Source organism: Epinephelus moara, chromosome 8 (genome assembly GCF_006386435.1).
Source record: "Epinephelus moara isolate mb chromosome 8, YSFRI_EMoa_1.0, whole genome shotgun sequence".
NCBI lineage: Eukaryota > Metazoa > Chordata > Actinopteri > Perciformes > Serranidae > Epinephelus > Epinephelus moara.
The window spans coordinates 17,859,071-17,881,461 of record NC_065513.1 but is presented as its reverse complement, the minus strand read 5'-3'; the positions used below and the strand labels follow the sequence as shown (position 1 = coordinate 17,881,461).

The following is a 22,391-nucleotide window of genomic DNA, read 5'->3' as shown; positions in this document are numbered from 1 at the left end:
GGGGGTGTATTGTGCATGTTAGCTGGTTGGTGGTGGTGGTAGGTGGGTGGTAGTGGTGGGGTGGGGGGTTAAAAGATGTCTTGACTGGTAGGTGGGTGGTAGTGGTGGGGTGGGGGGTTAAAAGATGTCTTGACACGACCAAGATGTTTTTAATGTTCGAGGCCGAGAGAGCGAGAAAGTGAGAGGGGGAGAAGGAAAGGGAGAGAGGCAGGCAGGCCATGCATGAAAGCCGATGTCAGAGGAGTCCAGAGGAATCGTCGGGTGTGAAGCCATCTAATAGGAAAGCGGAATATATATGAGACAGGGACACACACACGCAGACACACACACACACTGACTGTGAATTACTGAGCCACCCAATGTGGCCTGGTAACTGATCTGAACATGAACCACAAACTAATGAGTGACATGACGGGCGCAGAAATGCGAGCTTACTGCTACAACAAACAAGCCTTTGGAGCAAAATGCACACTCATGCTTAAAGATAAAAATGTGTACACAAACATGAATGCGTTTAAGAAAAATCTGTGCAAATGCGTGCGTTTTTTTTTTTTTTTTTTTTAACTCGGACAGCACATCCAGCTTCATATTCCCACCATGAAACAAGGCCTACCCTTCAGTGAGTTCCGCATTCAGCTCCAAGCCAGCTAAGACATCAAAGGCTGCTCCACACCAGGAGTCTCTCGCTCGCTCTCCTTCTCCCTTCCTCTCTCTCCCTTCCTTTTGCTCTTTCATAACCCCCATCGTATTTCACAGCACATAAAGCCTTAAAATGGCACATAAAACAGTTCATCTCTTTTCACTGTCAGCTTTCCAGGCTTAAAAAATTAAATATGTTTTACTGCAGGTACATAACTAAAACACACCCATGGAAAAAAAAAATTGCCATAAAGGATTCAAACTCAGCTTTCCATAAGTATCGGAGGCTATATAGTTGGGTATAGATCAGCTGAATAGCCAATATGGGGTATTTCAAGCTTAAAGCGCAGGAAATATGAAGTATCTGAGAAACTGCGGAATTGCCTGTTTCTTTCCTTTGCCACCAACCCTGGCCGTTTAAACACTGGAGATATGTGCAGGAAATAAACGGCACAGTCTGCAGGTGATGCACTGACACTGAAACATTCTTTACAAACACACTAAAAGAATGCTGTGACCCTGGTGCTGAGGGTTTGGAGTAGGCAAGGCAAAAACACCAGAGAATACCAACACTGCATTCAATGAACTTTAAAAGCAGTGAAAGACAGAGAGCAGAGAGTGAAGGAGGCGGGCGTGGATAGAGATGCAGCGTTTGAAGGAAAAAGCAAAAAGGAGAGAGAAAATGAGAGAAACGAAGCAGAGGAGGGAGAGAGGATTTAAACTTCAACCTCAGAGTCACCGAGTTCACTGACATTTGCACCAGGATCCGCCTAGCTGTTCCTCACAGCTTTTCAGAAACGACACTCTCCTTTCAGTTCCTAAGACTTATTCTTCCTACATTCACCACAGAATGAGACCTTTCACAGTCTTGGGGGGAGAGAAAGGGGGAAAAAAACATAGGAAAGCAAACTGGATTCAATGTATTGAATTCAAGTGACAATTTGCAGCCCCGTATGTCCTCAAGATTCCTCTCATATATTGTATGCATTCTCATGGAAGAATTAGCAAGGCGGGGGGAAGAAAAAAAAAAAGACATGTGACAAGCGATTCATTTGAGCTGTCAACATGTCATCTTCACCACATTCAAACCTCACGTCAACTGCTCGTATCCCCTCTCTGGTGAAGGTGACCTAGGTCGTAACTAGCTGACACACCCAGACACAGCAGGTGAATGCGTGGAAATACCACAGTGGGAACAGCGAGTGTGGAGATGCATGAATGAAAAGCAAGTTAGTCAGAGCAAGAGGACAAACAGCAAAAAGTGGCAAACTGTGACATCAGCTCAGAAAAAGGAAACTAATGAGGATACTTTTTCAAAGTAAACTGAGAGCATCTTGCATTTTCAGGTAAGAAAAAAAAGCCTTTTACAGATAATTTGACATTTAAGATTATATTGAAATAAAAAGTTCAGATTATGATTAAATTCAGCACTTTTACACAAAATAAATAAGCAGCGCTTCAAATGTATTTTCAATACAGTAGGCAGTGACTGTGAGAAGGTAGGAAACAGTGGGAAAAAAGTGCTGTTCTTGGACAGAGATGTTAAAATATAAAAAACAGTGTGAAGGAGACAGAAAGAAGTGAGGTTAGTCTCAAGTGTAGGATTGGAGTAAGACGGCAAGAATAAAGGTGCAAGGCCGATGTGAAGTTGAGGTCAAGAGAGAGAAGGGAAAAGGAAAGTGAGTAATTTGGAAGCAAAAACGAAGAGCAAAGACCGTATACACCGGGACACGAGATAAAAGGAAGGAAACAACAAGAGGTAAGTTTACAGATAAGTGGTAAGAGAGAGTAGGAGGGTGACGGAAGAAGCTCACGAGTGACAAAAGAGTCACCAAAAAAAAAAAAAAAAAACGGAAACAGGGAGTGGTTTGACATTTTTAAAAAACAAGGGCAAGTGGCAAAGGAAGAATGTGCGACTGAGGGACAGAGTTTCGTTGCGAATTAAGAAGGAGGGTAACAGACAACCAACGCCACAGAGACTAGCGAAAGAAGTGGACGGCAGTACCCAATGGGTATTAAAGAGTGAATGAAAGAGCGAGAGGGGTCTGAAGCAGAGGAGAGGGAAGAGAGCGAGACCTTGCCTCTGAGGCAACGAGCCGAGAGGAACGAGAGAGGCAGACAAAGCTGCACACTGCTCTCACACAGCAGAACAAAGAGAGGAGGTGCATCATGGGAGTCTGAGCCTTGCGCCGCCACTGACGCCATGCTGGATAAACACGCGATAGCACATATGCACAATCAAAACGCAAAATCATGATGGCCAGCTTCCTACTTTTAGTGCTGCGCCTCCTCAACCTTTATAAAACGACACATATAGCCTATACAATAATTTGCAAAACTAACACAACCACATATCAGCTATTGTGCATATCATATACAAGCATACCACATATATGCATATGGAATTTCATTAAAGTTTGTCTCCAGAACAAAATAGAAAACTTACAATAGCATAACATGCTGCTAAAATATGGTAGAGAGCAAGGAAACCCTGAGTAAATCAAGACAGCATCCTCACTGACCAAGTGAGTAGGTGGAGAGAGGGAAGACTGTCCGAGCAGCTACAAGGCATACAGTGTTGGTAAAAGAGTGGAAACAGGCGAGAGGAGGAAAAAAAAAAAAAAACTTAGTGAAAGACAGCGTAGGGAGAAGAGAGCCTTCTCCGTAGCACACTGATACAAGCAGACCAGGGTTGAAGCAGAGGGTGAGGATAAACAGGAAGGGAGGAGGGCTATTCAATTTTAGCCGCAATTCAGGTATGAGTGGAAATGCTAATGTCTGTGTGTTGAGCGTTCTGTGTGTTTCATTGTAAATCTGATTAGGTGCATATATGCATGTGTTTACTCCTGTAAAAGCAGTGTATACAACTCAGGCAGCTAGCTGAGGCTGGAGGAGTCGACAAGGGTGGCAGGGTGAAACTGTGTTTCACTTTCTCAGCTTAAGTGTCAAATTCAAAGGAAAAGTATGCAAAATTATTAAGATATTGGCTCTAAAGTTTCTCTATCTACCCCCTCTGACTCCTACTTCTCCCTCTCTTGTGCTCTCTCTTTCTTTTTCCTCTCCCTCTTCTCTCCCTGTCGGTCTCTCTTCCTCCGGCAGGTCTGATATGCCGGAGCTGCAGCTGAACTCTGAGTAGCACTGTCTCCGGGAAAAAAACAAAGTGATCAATGTGAGAAGGCACGGGGCGCTCATGGACAGGCCAATCAATGGTGGAAAGAACCTTGCCCAGGGCCTTATGCAAATGGAAGCACGTCCCGTAACCTCGGGAGTGAACATGCGCACTAGATCAATGGGACGAGGGTAGAACCTTACAGCAAGATCAGCCTCAGCCAGTAAATATGTAATGATGAATCCCTCAAGATTTAACTGAACTCAAATGAACTTCAACTAGCTTGGCTTCTTATATCACAAAGTGGCAAGAAAGACCCCGTGTTGAAGAGGTGGGGTGTGGGGTGGGTGGGGCAGGACAAGAGAGATTAAAAAGAGCCGTTGCACAATGATGCACTGAGGACAGATGGATTTTTCACTTCCTTTTCACCAGGGAGGGAAAAAAAACCAGGAAGACAAAAAGGTGAGAGGAGACTTATGAATAGTCACCTCAATACTTGTTTGAGGTGTAATGATTTTCAATTACATCACCATGGCAACGTGTGTGTTTTGAGGAACGAAAGAGACGAGTGGGTAACCGTGACGACCTGGTGAAAGCATGCTCAACCGTTTAAAACCATGGATGGTCAGACCAAGGAGTGGATAAGACAAACTATTCAAAACGAATGGCTGACATTTACCAATGTCCTCATATAACGGAGTCTGAAACTCAATCAAAAGCTATCACAGACCAATTAGAAGTAGTGCACGGCTTAATTGTGTACAAGGTAACCATGGCAATCCACAGACTGATAACTTTTCTCTCTGTGAGCAGAAAATAATCAACAGCAACTTACTGAACTATTCACGAAAAATGTCAGCTATGTACTTAAACTATTGACTACCACAGACAAAGAGAGAAAGAGAAAGATAGAGATACTCTGAAGGCAGTCAAAGACACAGACAGAGACAAAGAGGAATTCTTCAACTGACGATGGAAACCAGGATGTATGGAAGTGATCCTGAAGCGTATTGACCGTTCCTGCACCAGAGCCTAAGGTGGGAGCAACAGCTCCATGTCTGCCTCTGGGCTGTTGAGTACACTATAGGAAGAGTTTGATCAAAACAAGACACGTATATCCCCAAGATTTTTAAATAGTGTGAAAATGAAAGTGATGCCTTGAATTGCCCGTGGTTATTGGCAGTGTCTCTGATGACCTGTCTAACTCCGGACCATAAAAAAGTTAGGGAAACAAGGAAAAAAAAATGTTTTGAGACATATATGTGCTTTATCCAGCTATACCTGCAGTACTCCTGAAATAAAGTTCAGGGAAACAGCAGTTAAAACACCGAACACGAGGTGAATCACTTCCCTCAGAACCTCTCTTGACAGTCTGCCTTTCCTGTGTTCTAAGAGCCCTGCAGGAGCGTCTGTCTTAATCCACTGACTGAATATACAAGGCAAGTGATCAGAGTAGGGTCCATGGTGTTGTAAGGTAGCAGGTTGTGGGTGTAGTAGTGTGGATGCTACCAAAGCTGTAGGAAAACACAGGGACTTACATGCAGAGGTGAGAGAAGTATTCAGATACTTTACATAAGTAAAGTAGCAGTACCACAGTGTAGAAATACTGAATATACAGAATGGCCCATTTTAAAATAATTTATATTACATTATTGGATTTCAATTATTGATAGATGAATGTACATTTCACTTTAACACTGCAGCTGGTGAAGTTAGAGCTAGTTTTGATCTCTTAATACACTGCTGGGTTGCTTAATACATGATAATATTTGAATTGATTATCTGAATCTCTAAAGTACCTAGTAACTAATTTACCAAATAAATGTAGTGGTGTAAAAAGTACAATTTTTGCTTCAAATATGTAGTGAGTGGAAGTATAAAGCAGTAAAGTACAAGTAACTCAAAATTTTACTTCAGTGCAGTACTTCAGTAAATGTATTTAGTTACTTTGCACCACTGCGTACTGCACGTTTTGGAGAAAGAGACTGAATGGTCCTTTATAATACATATACACTGTAGATCCTCTTGAAACCCCATTTTGTTAATTGATAAGATAACAACTCCTGACTAATAAGCAAGCTAGTTGGTTGTTGTTGTTGCGCATGACAAAATCTGATGGCAGGAAGATGCTAGCAGCAAAAAGGACACATGACGAAGGAGGGTAACTCGGTAGATAAATGGGACCCAGCCTGTATTCTACCACAGCACGACAGATTCCTGCCAACTGTAACAATTTTGTGCTGCCTTTTGCTGCTTCCCTTCAGTTAACTGAGACATAATGGAACAACCGGGCTAAAAAGAGGAATGCAGTTTATGTATAATGGAAAGAGGAATTTATGACAAATAAAGCAAAAACATCAACAGACAGTGTTTATGTTCCAGGAGCTTGATTGTCTTGCCACGGTGCAACAATGAAACAAGACGGAATTAATAATGAAGGAAATCAAAAAAAGACAGCAAACAAAAAAAAAAAAAGCGAATCTCACACAAAATCAATCTCCCTCGATATTGAAGGAACAGCACAAGAGAGACAAGAGGTGAGTAAACCCCGCTCCTTACCAACACCACAAATGTAATCTAGAAACCAAAGATGCTCCTGAAACATAGAGAGAAACACCAACAAAGGTGAGAATAATGGCGACGTATTGAAGGGAATACTTCACAAAGCCTATTGTGCGAGTATCCTTTTCAGACGGCAAACCCGCTGTAATTTGGTCTGCGTCATCTGCCTCTAGTCACAATGCAGCACTACAGCTTTGAAATGGATGGCAAATGAAGGCCATTTGTACATAATCACAGCAGATAGAAGAATTCAGAAGCCCTACAATGTGTTGTTGAGGTGGAAAGAAAGACCTTGGTCTATCTGTGGCAGCCAGCGCAGCTAAGGTTTGGCAAGGGAGGTCTTTTTTTTTTCCAGAAACAAGCAAATCAATTCAAATCAAATCAGCTTGCTAGCCGTGACATTTAAACAGTTCAATTTACATCCTTATGTTAAGAGGAGAGCCGCTCTCTAAGATGCCTATTCATTCACAAAGAAATTAGACGTCTATATTTCAGCCGCTTAATAGAGCAAATATGCTGTAGCTGTACTGAGGAAGAAACCATGTCTTTTCATGGTGTACAAAGGGCTAGGCATTGTCTGTCATTACGAGCACAGCACAAAAACACAGAGAGGGATAATATACATAATATAGACAGGACTGGAAAACAGCACCATGCATGATATGCATGCATTACCACACACACGCACACGCGAGAGTGCGTACCAACACACGTGCACACACGCAAACGCACATACACACTTTCTCAGTGGCGATGGTGTATGTCCTGAGGGCTGCTGTCCTGCTGTGCAGGCTGGCAGGCACTTTTGTCATGGTGGTCCTTTTGTTTCACATCAAACAAAACGCCACAGCTTTGCATACGGCTCCACTAATTTCTGCTAGTGTGCCCCAGCCATTTATCATCGCCTCTCACCCTCTCCTCCTCTCCTCCCCTAACGTGGCTCTGATAGCTGCTCTCCACCAAGCTGTTCTGCTCAGGACGATACAGGCTTCTCCAGGCTAGGGCTGACACACACAGGCGATCACATATGCATACGTGCACACACACATACACTGCACCCATACAATATGCGTGCACCCACTTGCAGACATACGCACACATGCACACGCAGACAGACATACACACAGGAAACTGCACTACTACTGCACCGCTTGCAAGCCCGCCAGCTATGGAGAACCTTGAGATAAAAACAAACCTTCTCTTCATCCCCTCCAGAAGCAATAGACAGGCTAGCACTCAGAGTTCGAAGGCGGCCGAGACGTGCATACAGCATTAGACGAGGGGATTTTCAGAGCCTGTGTACGGACGTCTTCACAGCTGGGATGATTTTGTCAACAAATTAAAGTGATTTTTTTTTTTTGCTTGTGTGGTGATGAACTCGGGTGAAGGTTGCAGTGGTCCTTGAAGAGGATTTCAGATAGATAAAAATGTGGAACTTAGTTTGACACAGTTTAAAGGAATACTCCAACATTTTAGGAGAAATAAACCTGTTTGCCGTCTGACTGGGATCTAGATACTGTAAGAAGATCAATATCAATTTCATGCCGGTGCATGCAGGAGAGGGATTGGTTTGGGACATGTTGAGTCTGGGAGAGCACAAACACTGGAGGCAGGACGGAAAGGCTAATTTCCGAGAAACGACAAAACTTTTTTTTTACATTTTGTGCTGTGTTTCCTGGCATGCTAGCAGAATCAGAAATAATCAGCTGGGCTTGTTAGGATGTAGGAGATACTGAAACACCAGCAACTTTACAATGGGGCAAGGACTGCAGTCATTTCTCGCTGCAGTTGGTCATTAAATAGTCCTAATGCATAAAATTGGAACACCTCAAACCACAGTGTCTGATTTTCTGTTTCTGCACATTAAATACGCAAGAAGAAACATGAAAACAAAATTATAGGGTGAAAGCAAAAAAGCATATTTCCAAAAATATCAGAGTATTCCTTTAAAACCATGGAAGTTGACAATTAACATGACATGACATCATAGAATCTCAAGAAAAGAAAAAAGCTGTATGCCATTACAGAGCTACAGTGCAGCTATGAATGTGTATGCCTGAGCTTTACATGTGTTTAAGTGTCAAAAACACCAGATATTGACGGTGTAAGTAAGAACGAAGATCAGGTACAATGCCAGCACTTCATATAATGTATTCTAATATTTACATATGTACATTTTTTTGATTTTCCAGAGGCATGCTGTAAAAAGGGTGAGGACTGGAAACAGAAGTGTTTGCACAGCGCCATGTGTTCAGTGGGCTGTTACCATGCCAGTCATGGAGCTGTACGGACCACTGCCAGAGCCAAAGTCCTGCACAGAGGGCATAGTTGGCACCGCTGCTGCCCTGAGGGTCACCGCGACTGGGAGAGGGGGAATTAGGAGGACGAAGGAAATGAGGACACAGAGCAGGACATAAAGCAGAGTCCATTTTGGAATGGTAGATATTGTGGTGAAAGGGCTCGGTGGATTCCACAGAGAAATGGCAATGAGCTTGTTTGGAAAACTGTCTGTGATAAATAAACAGAAAATCTTAAAGAGGCACAGACAATATAAGTGCAACTACTTTTCCTAACTTGTGATTCTACTTGTGAATCTGATGAGGCACAAACAAAGCACAGTGTTATAGAAATATGCTTATTGTTCTTTATGCATCCTCCATACCATACAACATAAAAAACACTCATTTAGTCTGAGGATGCCATACCATGGCGAGGAAACTCAATCACTTTTTAAACTCTGAGCTATGTAAAACTAACTTCTCCGACTCAGACTGATTCACCCGGCAGTGTTTCATCTTTCTCATCCTCCACACACCGGTATAGCAATGAAGTCCACAAGGAGTGAAGAAATCCTCCATATCTATCTGTCTCACCTCAAGCATCTCTTCCCACATCTGACACCTAGCCACAACACACACGCACAGACACTTACACACACATGAATTCAAGGACGACAGAGAGAAAACTAGCTATATTCATTATAGATTGAAACAGATGGCACTATACAGAAAGTGTACAGGAAGGCAAGCATGTACTGTATATATGTGGCGTGTTCATAGAGGACACTTAAAATCTGTAATCATGTTCTTGAGGGGCTGTTGTGGTGGCTGGCTGGTTGTCTGGTTGGCACCCACACATTTGTGTACTGGGAGACAGATGCATTCTTACATAAGACCTTATATAATGCTGCCCTGTCCTATCCAATAAGAGTGCTCCTTTTTAGCTCTGTGAGCTGGAAGGTTAGTGCAGGTTAGACAACCCTTCCTCAACACAACCACCACTACCACTTACATTTACACGTCCATCCCCCCTACACTCCTGGCAACGGAGGAAGATGAAAAGACAGGCTGAGCAGAGGGAGAGATGGAGGCAGGGCCCTCTCTCTGTATGGCTCCATCCCCCTGGCCCCTTACGCTCTCTGTGGTGCATTGTGGGGTGAGAGTTTGTCCTCAGGTGGAGAAAGGATAATGCAGACCTGGAACCTAGAGGGGCATGGCCAGTTTTTGTGTGTGTGAGACATAGTCCACAGCTAGGCTAAAAACCCCTTAGACTTTGAAGGGAATATAGGAATACTGGGTTCAAAACAAAGTTGCACGACTGGGGTAACATGACCCAGCTTTCTTTAAAACTATACAGCTGAGAGAGACAGAGAAGGAGGAGCAGGGAGGAGCAGGCTGGCCAAGCATGAAAGCAGATGTCAGAGGAGACTAGAGACTCTAAGGGAGTACGAGAGAGAGAAGGAGAGAGAACTGCAAAACAGTGAACTGAGATGGATGGATGGATTCTGTGATAGCTAAAGAATGATAGAGAGGGGAAAAGGGTGAGAGAGGTGGGGGCGAAGCCAAGAAAGAGCGAGCAGCCTTCCCCCTGCAGCGCAAGTCTCTCTCCCTCTCTCACACTCTCATTCAAAGGCAGTTAGCTACTCTTTGATGTATCTATAATTAGCCAGTACACACTGTGAAGTGTTTTAAAAGAAATCAAATTGCAATGAAACACTTGAGCGCTCCAAACAGGGGCTAACATGCTCCGGAGCAAGGGGAGCGAGCAGGAGAAATTAATGGCGGGCCTTTTTGATGTGCTTGATCAGAAATGTATTTATTAACTGCAAAGGGGAGTAGTAATTAACCCAGAGACAGCTTGTTTTCTCTGGGTCTTCTCATGTGTCAAACGGTTCATCCCGCAAGGCTCCACTCTCCACTCGCCTGCTCATGCGCACGCACCTCCCATCCCGTCCCGCTGGACCACTTTCTCCTCAATTAAGTAGATGGTGTGCGCATGTATGTATGTATGTATGTGCGCGTGTACAGTATGTGTGTGTGCTTGTATGTGCATTAAGTGTGTGCATGCTTATGCGTGAGGGAGTGCAATAACAAGTAGGAAATGCATAGTGGCTGCTTTAACTCCCATGTGTATACGGTCCTCCCGTGCAAGTAGTTTTAGTGTATTTGGATAAAAAGCCAAACAGCCTGGAATACTTTAGGAACAATGCACCTAAAAAAACATGTATTAAAAGATCAGTGCTGCCCCCCCAAATTCGAATATTCGAATCATTGGCCAGAGACATCTCCATCAACTGAGATTCGTCTCGTTTTTTGGTCAGTCTGAGTGCAGTGTTCTTCTGAGGATGCTTCTTCTCAGTACAGGCATCTGCAGACCCAGACCCAGGGTGAGCCTGAGTGAGACGGAGGCAGCTGCCTGGAGGAAGAGAGGCTTTGCCCAGTCAGGCTCTGAGATAATGTTATCTTCTGCCTACTGCTTAGATGTGGTGAATTCAAGGCTTACATCAACTCAATACAATACAATGTCTGGCTTTTGCTTGATGTCTAATGTAAGCAAAAAATGTTGTTGCACATTTCCCACCTTTTGTCAGCATAGTTAGCCTGCAATAGCTCAGAGGGCTAACTTGTCTTGTTTACTACATTACATGAACGTCGCTGTGGGGCGGCTGTGGCTCAGAGGTAGAGCAGGTTGTCCACTAATTGGAAAACCAGTGGTTCGATCCCCAGCTCTTCCAGTCTGCATGTTTAAGTATCCTTTGGCAAGATACTGAACCCCAAAGTGCTCCTGGTGGTTGTTACATCGGTGTGTGAGAGTGTGTGAAAGGTTACTGAGTAGCAGGTGGCATCATGTATGGTAGCCTCGGCCATCAGTGTGTGAATGTGACATAGTGTAAAAGCACTTTGAGTGGTTGGAAGACTAGACAGGCACTATACAAGTGCAGTCCATTTACCATTTACACTGAATATCCAGTCCAACCCTATTCAAACTCTCACAGCCAAATCTGATTTGACTTGGTCGGATACAGCCCTAAAAACACAAGAGAGGCCATGATTGGCTTGGACAGGTCCACACACTGCTCTCTGTAGACAAAGTTGCTGATACAGGTATGCATTAAGGATAGTTATAAAAACTATGAATGTGTACATGTTTGTGTCAGATTGAAAGAGGTGAAGGAGTTTCTACACTGATAGGCAACAGAAGCTGCAATGGCCTCCAGGGAAACTTGACAATGGCATATTCAAACACCTTGTCACTTAAAGTGAACACAGCGATCTTTCAAGTCTCTGTTTTGATGTTACCTTCCCCATACTGCATCTGCTATATGGTATGGATTTATATATGCACATACTGTATATGAGTGTTTTTAAGATGGTTTTTCACATGACAAGGACATCACAGAAAAGAACACAGTTAGAACCTCATTGAGGCCTTTACACAGAGAGAGAGAGAGAGAGGGAGTCTGACTGAAGGAAACATAGAGAGACAGAGAGAGACAAATAGAGAGAATAGCAAGTCTTCGTCACACAGCGAGAAAGCCCAGGAGATTGTGAGGCTGTCACGGACAAAACACTGCATGAATATTTAGCAGCCAAATTAAAATTACAAAATACTAAACAAAAAAGAGTAGGTGAAAGAGAAAGAAAGAAAATAAAATATTCCTGAAAACACCAGTGGGACAAGTGCCCACCTTTAATCCCCCACTAGCCCGTATACTCATTGTGCCGCCTCCCTCCTCTTCCCCTTCCTAAGAAAAGAGAAGAGATATGTCCTGAATAATATGGGATGTGGTGAGTCTAGCAGTAAATCCGTCAGATCAAGAAACCAGCAGACTGGCAATGTAACCCAGCTCTCAGATCATAGAGAGGCTTGCAAACACAACTAGCACCGTATGTTAGCTAGCAGAGCTTAATACAGTGAAGTATTTTAAATGCTAACGCAGCTAGCGAAGCATCTTTGCAATACATCTGGTACTGAGCCAAAATTACTACATACACATCGTTTTGGAATTTCAGAAGCCGCAGACACAACAGAGCTTGACTTTTAGTTGCTCTTTTCCTTTTTAATCAAACTGTAGTGAACTATTGCTGGAATCTAAACATCACAACCCTCTAGCTTGAATCTTAACTACTTTCCAGCCGAGGTGTTGACTTTAGTCTGTGACGTGAACTCGAGTCAGACTCAGATCACAAATTTGATGACTTCACACTCGACTTGACAAAATCAAAAAAGACTTGCAACTGGACTTAACACCAATGACTCATGACTTCACTTAGACTTGAGCCTTTTGACTTGATCAGAGCCGGCCGGATGCATAAGCGAACTAGGCGGCTGCTTAGGGCCCCATGGTAAGCGAAGGGCTCCCAAGAGTGCTTAAAATGTCACACAAACAGAGCCTGGCCATACATTCACTATGCAAGGTGCTGAGGCTCCGCAAATAACGCAAGGCCTCCCTCGTATGAAAGCGGGTGTCAATGTTTACAACTTCAGTGCGACAAAGTGTCCTTCTGGTCATGGAATGGGACAAAAACACCATGAGAGTGAACTGGAACAGCAAACAGGTGTGTTCTGCTGTCCCAAAGTTTGGTGCTAGCAAATTACAGTAATGTTAAGTTGATCTGTTAGCTTGCAGTACATCTCTTTCTAGCCTGTCAGTCTGTCTTGCAAACTTAGCTCAGCAGTGAATGTCTCTGTATGGTTGTATCTTGCTCACTTGTTTGCAAGTCACCTCCAGGCTGTGTTCTGTGGCTTTGTGCATGACAGAAGTGAGAGTGAAATACATCCATTGTTTGCGTTTGATAAATGCCAAATGGGCAACAGTGGTTATAAACTCCGAGTTCCGAAGAGATGACTGCATCACACGTGAACATGCATTCACATGCATGTGCACGAAATGAAACTTGTGCTCTTCAGCAGCAACCTCTGTGGCCAGTCTAGACTAATATGAGAGTGATGGCACACATTTTAAAACAAGACAATAATTATCTAGTCTCTCAGTCAAGGTTTAGTTACAACTCTGGGATGGAAAGCACTAAATTGACACAGATTATCTCTTAAATATTTAATTTAAACTGCACATCTCTCTGTATATAATAAGTATTCAACCAAGCCATAGTATACACAGTATTTTATGTTTGAAAATGTAAAAAAGGAAATCTGGGGGGATTGTGATCTATAATTTACAGGAGCTACAAGCTGAAGTTTGTCAGAGGAGACTCTGAATCATCAGCCAGTGCAATCACAGATTTAGCAGACCCACATCCAGCCTGAATTAGTACTAACAGTGACCGCGTACAGCTGGCTTCAACAAATACTGTCACTGTTAAAATGTTTATATTTTATCTGTTACTAGAAATTTTGGGCAATTTGGTGTTAATATTTGATTTAAACAGTGCTCCTTACACCCAATATTATTAGATATTTGTAATAAATGCATGTCTTTACCATGTATGTCAAACTTTAACAAGATCCAGTCTCTGAGAAGGACCATGCATTGGGTCAGGGGGTAATGGACAAATACTTACTGTAGTCTACTTAAATATGGTGTTGCTGCTACTGTAATAGGTCCCACTTTAGCTGTTATATACTTAATTGTGCATTAATAGTGCTTAAAGTAAAATGTGAAAGCCATGTGAATTGGCAACACATTACATTGAGGAAGGGCCCCAAAAGTCTAGGGCCGGCCCTAGACCTTGCCCCGAACCCCAAATATTTAAAATATGGTATTTAAAATGTATGCCACACATCAGTTTATTTACCTTCTTTCCCTGAATCAGCTAACATTAAAACTATTCATTCTCAGCAAATCAACACTTAATTCTCCAGATCCACTTTGTTTGAATCAATCTGATAGCATCCACTCGAGTTGCGTGAGAGAACCATGAAGAACTAACATTTCATTACTGAACGAACATACATTACTAACCATACAAAACCTATGTGGCGCTCAACAAAAAAAAAAATTGCAGTTTGCAAAATGTGTGGGTTGGAAATTACAGACAGAGGCACAGAAACTTTCAACAAACTACAATTTTTAAAAGCATTCATGGTTGTTTTAATGATTTCATGTATTTTTCACTGTTGTTAAAATGGCCTCAAATTTGGTGAAGGGCGTATTATGACTTGTTAAGAAATCGGAACTCAAAGTTAAGAACTGGAGACTCCACTTGAGACTTGTCTGTCTTGACTTGGAACTTATAGGGACTTGACTTGAGACTTTAGTGCAAAGGCTTGAGACACTTGTGACCTGCAAAACAATGATTTGGTCCCATCTCTGCTTGCAAGTAATTTACGTGTGCTCAACTTAAAGTTACTGTGGCATGAACTTAGGATAAAAACATTGAATTAAAGAAATATTTCACTGATGGAAAGATGGTCTTTTCATAAACCTGGGCTGTCTATGCCGAGGAGAGATGCATATACTTTTTGACATTGACATGAGAGAAAGAGAGAAAGTGAGAGGCTGGTCTGTCTCTTGATCCTGTTCTATACTCTTTATGTTAGCCGCGGCGGCATGAGTGGTGAGCAATACAAAAATGTAGAAGTACAGCCTGTAGTTTGAGCAACAGCACGAGACCCAGCGAAACTTTGCCGGATGATGAGTCATCCAACGAAGTTTCGCTGAGGGGACCAGGGAGATCTAGGCACTGGTTAGATGGAGGGATGTTCACCAAAGTTCATTTACACATAATACCCACATTGTCATGATACAAAGCCAGTTGAAAATCGGTGAAGCATCCCTTTAAGTAAAATGTGGCATATATGTCATTAGCACTTGAGACTTCGATTGGACAATAAATGAAGCAGCAAGTAGTAAGCCAGCAGGGTACAAACATAAACTTAACCCCCATCAGCCAAGACTTCTAGGGAAAAGGATAACTCGTCATGATGGCACTGGCTATCTGCACACTGGAGCTTTATTATTAGATATCTCTAGTCATTAAAACACAAACAGTGGAGAAAGTGATGATCAATATGTGATGCCCACTAGGACATCACAGTAAACCAAAGACTAGAAAATAAAGCATTAACCTCAGAAGCCTTCAAAAACCCGCAAAAGACACACTGTAGGCCCATTTAGCTGAAGGGTGCGGTTATAAAGCCAAGAGACTGGCCAAACTTTTACTTTCACCCTCCCCTGTGCACCATTAATTCCTTCAAATCCATTTCCCTCCCACCATCTTTCAACCTATCCTCTGTCTCTCTCAAGGCTGGGAGATCTGCATGCTCTGCAGCAGATCTGGTTTAACAGTACAACTGTTGTTGCATTGCCATCGCTACATTTCTTTATCCAGCCCTCTGTTTTCCCCTGGTTTTTTTTTCCTCTGTTCGTGATGTGTAGAGGAGGTGGATAGTGCCCAAGGACAATGATGAACCAGATTGTTTGCAGAAGCAGTACTTTTTCAAAGAAACTAAATGCTATTTATTTTTAATCGTTCCACCATGTTTCACACCCTATCACTCTGCTGCCTGTCTCCCTGAGGTGACCGGTGCTTGTACTCCTCTGCATGTTTGTATATAAAGTACATGTGTGTGTGTGTGTGTGTGTGTGTGTGTTTGAGAACATGTAGTTTTTTTGCATACCAACATGTTTGTGTGCATGTACTGGTGTTTGTAAGTACTGTAGGATCGCAAAGTTAAATTTTAGTTCGTATAAGAGTTTTATTATGCAGCCTCTCCAACACAAACATGTAAGTGAGTGATTGTGCTGACAGGAGTGTATTGTGCGTCTCAGTCTGTCTCTTTGTCGGTGGGAGGTAGGAAGGATAAGCGGAAAACTAAAACACTCACCAGCTCAACGAAAGACAGCCCTCCGTAGCTGTGGGCCATGATGAAGACATTCTTGGCTGCGGCTCTGGACACAAAGTGGTCCCACACGTACAGCACGTGTTCCTCGGAGGAACCGTTTTCCTGCAACGCAAAAGCTCTGATGTTATACCCGTAACAAAGAAAACTGATGTAAATCTTATGAGCTCAAAGGCTGTCAACAAACTCAGTTGCACAGTTACAAAACATTTAAGATATGTGTCCATCCAATGAGACTGAAGCATCAATAGAGTCATCAAACTCTTTTAATTTAATGCTACAGCATCAAAACGTACACCTTGGGGCCAGCCAAAAAGAGACGTTTAAAAGAGAAACAAAAAAGTGGTGGTGGCCAGAGGGGATTCTATAAAGAGCCACACTTCAGTAGATCAATAAGTCTTGCATATTGCAAATGCCCTAAATGTAAAACTCAATAGGCTGGGTGACGTAACGTTTAAATCTTAATTTGTACCCCGTTGCTGAATCGATGGCCCATCCATACACCAGTAGAGGCATAATGGGAAGACACTAGAGGAAGGTCAAAGGAAAAAACAACAGAGAGGAGATATACACGTGCATATACAAAACAGCACAGTTCTGCACCTACACACACAATCAGAAGTACGAATGTTCTCACTCTCATCTGCATGCACACGGTCAAACACACACACACACACGTACGCACGCACGTGCAGGATTTACGCACATGCAACCAGAAGACATGTTTAATTAACCAGAGATGTAAGCGCTTATCCAGGGCTGGAAAGAACAATAGTAAAAGTACAGGCGAGAAAAGGGCATCCATTAATGAACTTGTGACATTGATTCTAGACTTTGATTTCCTATCAAACTGTCTGGTTCACAATAGAAATCAACAATACATTCCCACAAGAGGCTGCAGTACACATGCAGCTTTGTTGCCTACAAACACCTGTATCCAGCTCGCAACACCACACTGTATTTAAGATACAGCACAATACTGAACGCACACAAACATACACACACTTTCCTTTTAATTAGCATACAGATGTATATAAAAAAGAATATCTCAAAATAAACAAACACATGGCCTACAGAGAATGGAAGCTCATCTGTTAATTGAGTGTCAAAATGTTCCATGTGACTCCAAAACAAATAATTAGAGATATGAGGTAAAGGACAGAGGAGGTGTCTTAAGAGACTCTCTGGCTGTTAGTTTCCATAAATGTGTTTGCATTTTACAAAGTAAGACAGTATATTATCACAGAAAGATAATTACTTCAACACTCGCTCTCCTAAAGGTGGTAATTGAGGAGATAGTGAAGAACACACACACACACACACACACACACACACACACACACACACACACACACACACACACACACTCTACAGAAAATGTGGTTTAAACTTTACCTTTAGAAGAAAGCAAAGTAGCCTGTGATTTGATGAGGTGTTTTCGCTCGCACATGTCTGCGTGTACAAGTTTGTGTGCGAGTGTGTGCGTGCGTGCCTCCACTATTTGATGATGTGCTGCTGTGCGTTTTTGTTGCTGTGTTTGTCTAGAGGTAAATTAACCTGTCAGAGTGTTTGTGTTTACTGGTAGATTAGCATGAGGGGGTTGTAGTGTCAGCACCCACCTCCATTCACAGAGTGTGATGCAAGAGCAGGCAACTCCGCTCTGCCCTGCCCTTCTGCCATCAGGGCTCTGCGTGTACTTGTGTGTGCATGTGTGTGTGCGTTATCCTGTGTGCACGGAGGGGCTGGCTGGAGCAGAGTTGTCTGTCTGAAAGGCTGTGACATCAAAGTCCTTTGAAGTCTCCCTCCTCTCTCCTCCGCCGTGTCACCCTTCATCTGTGAAGCCCATTTCATTAGCCCGGCTCCCTCCCTCACTCCTTCCCTCTCTTCTACCTTCTTTTTCTCCTCCGTTGATGCCACCTGTTCTTCTTCACACTCCTCCGTCTCCTGTTTTGTCCACCTCTCCACCCACCCATGACAATACCTGGCCTGACAAGGAGACATTAAGCAGGGTTTGCAACTGTACATACCACCCTTATATGTCTGTGTGAGTGTCTGTGACATTAACTTAATCAACAATTCTGATATTGCTGATATCAACTGACAGCAGACAAAACATTCCCGTGTGTGACAACTGACAAATTATCACTTTTTAGCCATCATGAAGACAAGATGAACATTTTTGTTCGTTTCCGTATAATGAATAATAACAATAATTTAAAGACACAGATTGCACAGTTGATGTCTTCATGGTGGCAAATGAGTCTCCCCGTGCTCCTGACTCCATCACCCAAGCTCACACACAACAACACGCGTTCTTTGCCTACACCCTCTGCGGCAGACGACAGAGTGACTGACTACCTGGCATGGCAGTGTAGTGAATTATCTAAACAGCATTTGCATATTGTTGCAATTATTTCCTGGGGTTAATTAGCTGCAGTGGAGCACACAGCCCTGCGAGACCGGATTCCTGTCACCAGCTCTCACACAGTATCTTAGTTTATTTATTTATTTTCCACAGTTTCTCTACACTGTGTGTGTGTGTCTCTCTCTGATTGTGTGTGTGTGTGTGTGTGTGTGTGTGTGTCTGTGTTGTGTGTGCATCTGCCAGCACTGTCAGAACAGCGTCCCAACTGCACACCTGTTGCCAACATCCTTCAGCCATGACTGTCAAGGGACATTTGAGGGTGTGTGCTGTTTGTGTGTTTACTGAATATATAGTGATCCATACAGTCCCCTCGGAGAATATAAAATACAAATCTGCACCCTAGACAGTCTCAGGACCCGACAGTCTCCAGATGCTGAAAGCTAACTATTATCAAAAAGAAATAAAAATGGAAGAGAGAGCTTGAGAAAAGGAGACAGAAAAAGACAGAGATAGTGAGAGGGAGAGCCATACATACTGTACTATGGAAGGTATAGAATATATCACTATGTGTCCTCTAAGACAGAAGTCTATGGGAGAAGGCTGACAGACTCTCTCAGCTATGGACTTGGAATTCATAAACATGTTGCCATGTATAGTACACATACACAGACGCGTACATATACATAGCTATGTACATGCTAACAGAACAAATGTGCATTTACTGTCAGTCATGATGGGCTTCAGTGCAGACGGCTCCCTACACACACACACACACACACACACACACACACAAAACCCTAAAGGCTGCGGTGAGTCAACTAACCAAAATGTGGTTTTCCAAGTTCCTGCTTTCCAATCAGCAGAACTATGATTATGTGTTAAACCTTACGTCACCATTAAACTGCTAGACAACCTGTTACATGACATTAAGCATGACTATCTACCCCACTTTTAGCCCATAAATGGTTCCAACTGTTACTCCTTTGTTGAAAGTGTTTGCCTTCCAATTGTCTAGTTTCAAGAATTTGTTCAATTTAGCTCTTTCCATTACTTACCCAATAACAACCCACACTCCTTTCCAAAACCACACATAATTGCACGCACACACACACACACACACACCGACAGACATGCTCCAGTGCATGCACACAGATGCAAACTCGTGTACACACACACACACACACACACACACACACACACACACACACACACACACACACACACACACACACACACACTCTCTTGTTTCTTCAAAAGTTGTCCGGTCCAATACTTGCCCTGTGTTTATTCACTGTAATGAGAAGCAGGGAAAGGAGAGTGGAGGAAAGGAGTGCACTGCAGCCAGAATAACAGCCCCAACGCCAACACAAACCCAGTGTCTGACCAACACAGGAAACAATGAATCTAACAACATCAACACACTCTGACAAACAACCACTTCAGACCTCCCTGCACCTCCCTTCTGCTCCTCCTCCTTATCCAAAACACACAGGACTTCAGAAAACTTCTGAGGGAGCTGGAATTGCAAGTCGGGAGATGGTGAGCAGTGTGGACCGGAAGGAATCTAGTGGATAAGAGCCATTATACTTTTTACGCTCAAAAACTTTTCAGAGGGAGCCAGAAGTGTCAGGACAGTGTCACGGGATCCCTAAACAACTTTATTGAGTTTGGACTCTTTTGCTCGGGCAGTGCTGGTTTTAATCTTGCAAAAATGTCAATACGTGTTCCGAGGGGTTAGAGTGAGAGCCGAAGTAAAGTTACAAGTATTACAAACACACATCACAAAACAATATTATTCGAGAGTTCCTTCTCGCAAAGGAACGGGTAGAAACAAATTACTCAAATTACTCCTGTGTTTTCTCACACACTAAGTCTGACTGACTGATGGATCTCACTCAACCTCTCAGTCCTCTCCTGCTCTTGGGCCACACACCAGGTGAACCAAACTGCAGCCGCAGTCATTATACTCTTTAATATGTCCTGATGAGCACAGAACAGGGTTGTTTTCATTTGGCCTAATGATCAGAAATTAAATAAGCAATGTACATAATTATATGTTTGATGTTAGCAAAGAGGTTATTAGAGTAAGTTAGTTTGGGTTTGTGTGTGTGTGCGCGACTGCGTACAGGTCTCTGTGCACACAATTAAAAAGTGGACCTCAACGACACCTGTTTGCAATTGCATTCTAATCAATGTCTGGGACGTGTACTCCTTCGCCATCCCTTTTCCTTTTTTTCCTTCCCCTCTCGTCTTTGTTTCTTTCTTTACTCTCTTTTAAGGCCGACAGAGAGCTGAAGTTAGCTAGAAGCTGTCTGGGAGCTGATGGGTCTTGCTAGAGTGGGGGAAAAGGAAGGTATGGAGCAAATTAGCGGCAGAGATGGGAAAATAATGACTGTGGCATTGTGGGTAATTAGCAGGTATAGTACCTATGGAGAGTTGGGAATATAATGATGTGAGAAAGAGACAGAGAAAAGGTAGAACGAGGTGAAAAACGTGTGCAAGACTAACAAGGGAGGGGGGGGATGACTGTGTGCGCGCGTGTGTAAGAGAGTGAGAGCGAGAGGGAGAAATGAATGTGTAGGTGTGTTATTCGACTTTGCAATGAAGGGATATACAGTATAAGTGGAGGGGAAGTGGAAGAGAGAGAAAGAGAGAGGGGGAGAGAGAGCCGGAGCCAGAGGAAGGAGAAAAACTATAGCGTCCATGTCATCCCACGTGCAGATTAGCGTGCTCAGACTGTATACAATGAAATAGCATGACCTTGGCGGGCTTGGCTCTGACAATATTTGCCAGGGCATTGTTTCAAATCAATAACTCATTAACAAAGTACAAAGGAAGTTGCTGTGGGTTTGTGAGATTCTTTATTAGAAAAGAGCGGCTGCGGGCCAGAAAGGTCATCGCTGTGACATCTCGGCTAGCCTCGCGCTGCCGCCCGGATTGTCAGGTGAAATTACTGCGAGCCATTAATTGACATAAGGCAAAGGAGAGCGGGCAGGCAGACAAGGCTGTGTTTGTTCCAGGATGACCCTGAGGTGCTGTGTTTGTGCGTGTGTGTGTCTGTGTATGTCTTTATTCGGGTCAGCCTGTATCCACAACAGGGTTGTGTGCAGAGAGAGAAAGGGAAGGAGAGACAGCAAGAGAGAGAGGGACCTGGGTGGGTGGGGAGGTACGAGGGAGGGCAGGATGGATGTGTTTGATGGTTGACCTGACTAGAAGATTGGGAGCAGGGATCTGAGACCAGCTACACGGGTTCTGCCTTGAGCAAACACACAAACACACAGGTACGTGTACACACACAGATGTTATGTAGTGCACCTAACACATCCAGAAATGCTCGCGCACACTAACAAGCACAAAATCTAACAGTCTCACTCCCCCTTTAAACTTTGAGAAGTCAGACGCATTATCAGTTACACTAAATTCAAACACAGGAAGGTAAACCTTAAGTTAAAATGTGCCACGCACCACAGTGGGCTTGTACTGCGGCCCTAAACATGAGAACTTAGCTCATAAAGACAGATACACATGCACACAGGTCAAAGCGTTTTCTCTACCACACACTCTCAGGAATACACACCCAAATACAACGATGGCATCCAGCCAATTTGTTCTCTGCAGCAAGCAGGTGAGCTG

The 22,391-nt window shown here is 43.3% G+C and overlaps 1 protein-coding gene across 1 annotated transcript in view; it reads right to left on the bottom strand.

Annotated features, from left to right (window-relative positions):
* Positions 1-22,391, bottom strand: part of fam172a (family with sequence similarity 172 member A) — a 178,175-nt gene that overhangs the window by 78,150 nt on the left and 77,634 nt on the right. Inside the window, exon 8 of the mRNA XM_050050421.1 lies at positions 16,379-16,498. Within this exon, the coding sequence (XP_049906378.1) occupies positions 16,379-16,498 (120 nt within the window). The remainder of the gene's footprint in view (positions 1-16,378; positions 16,499-22,391) is intronic.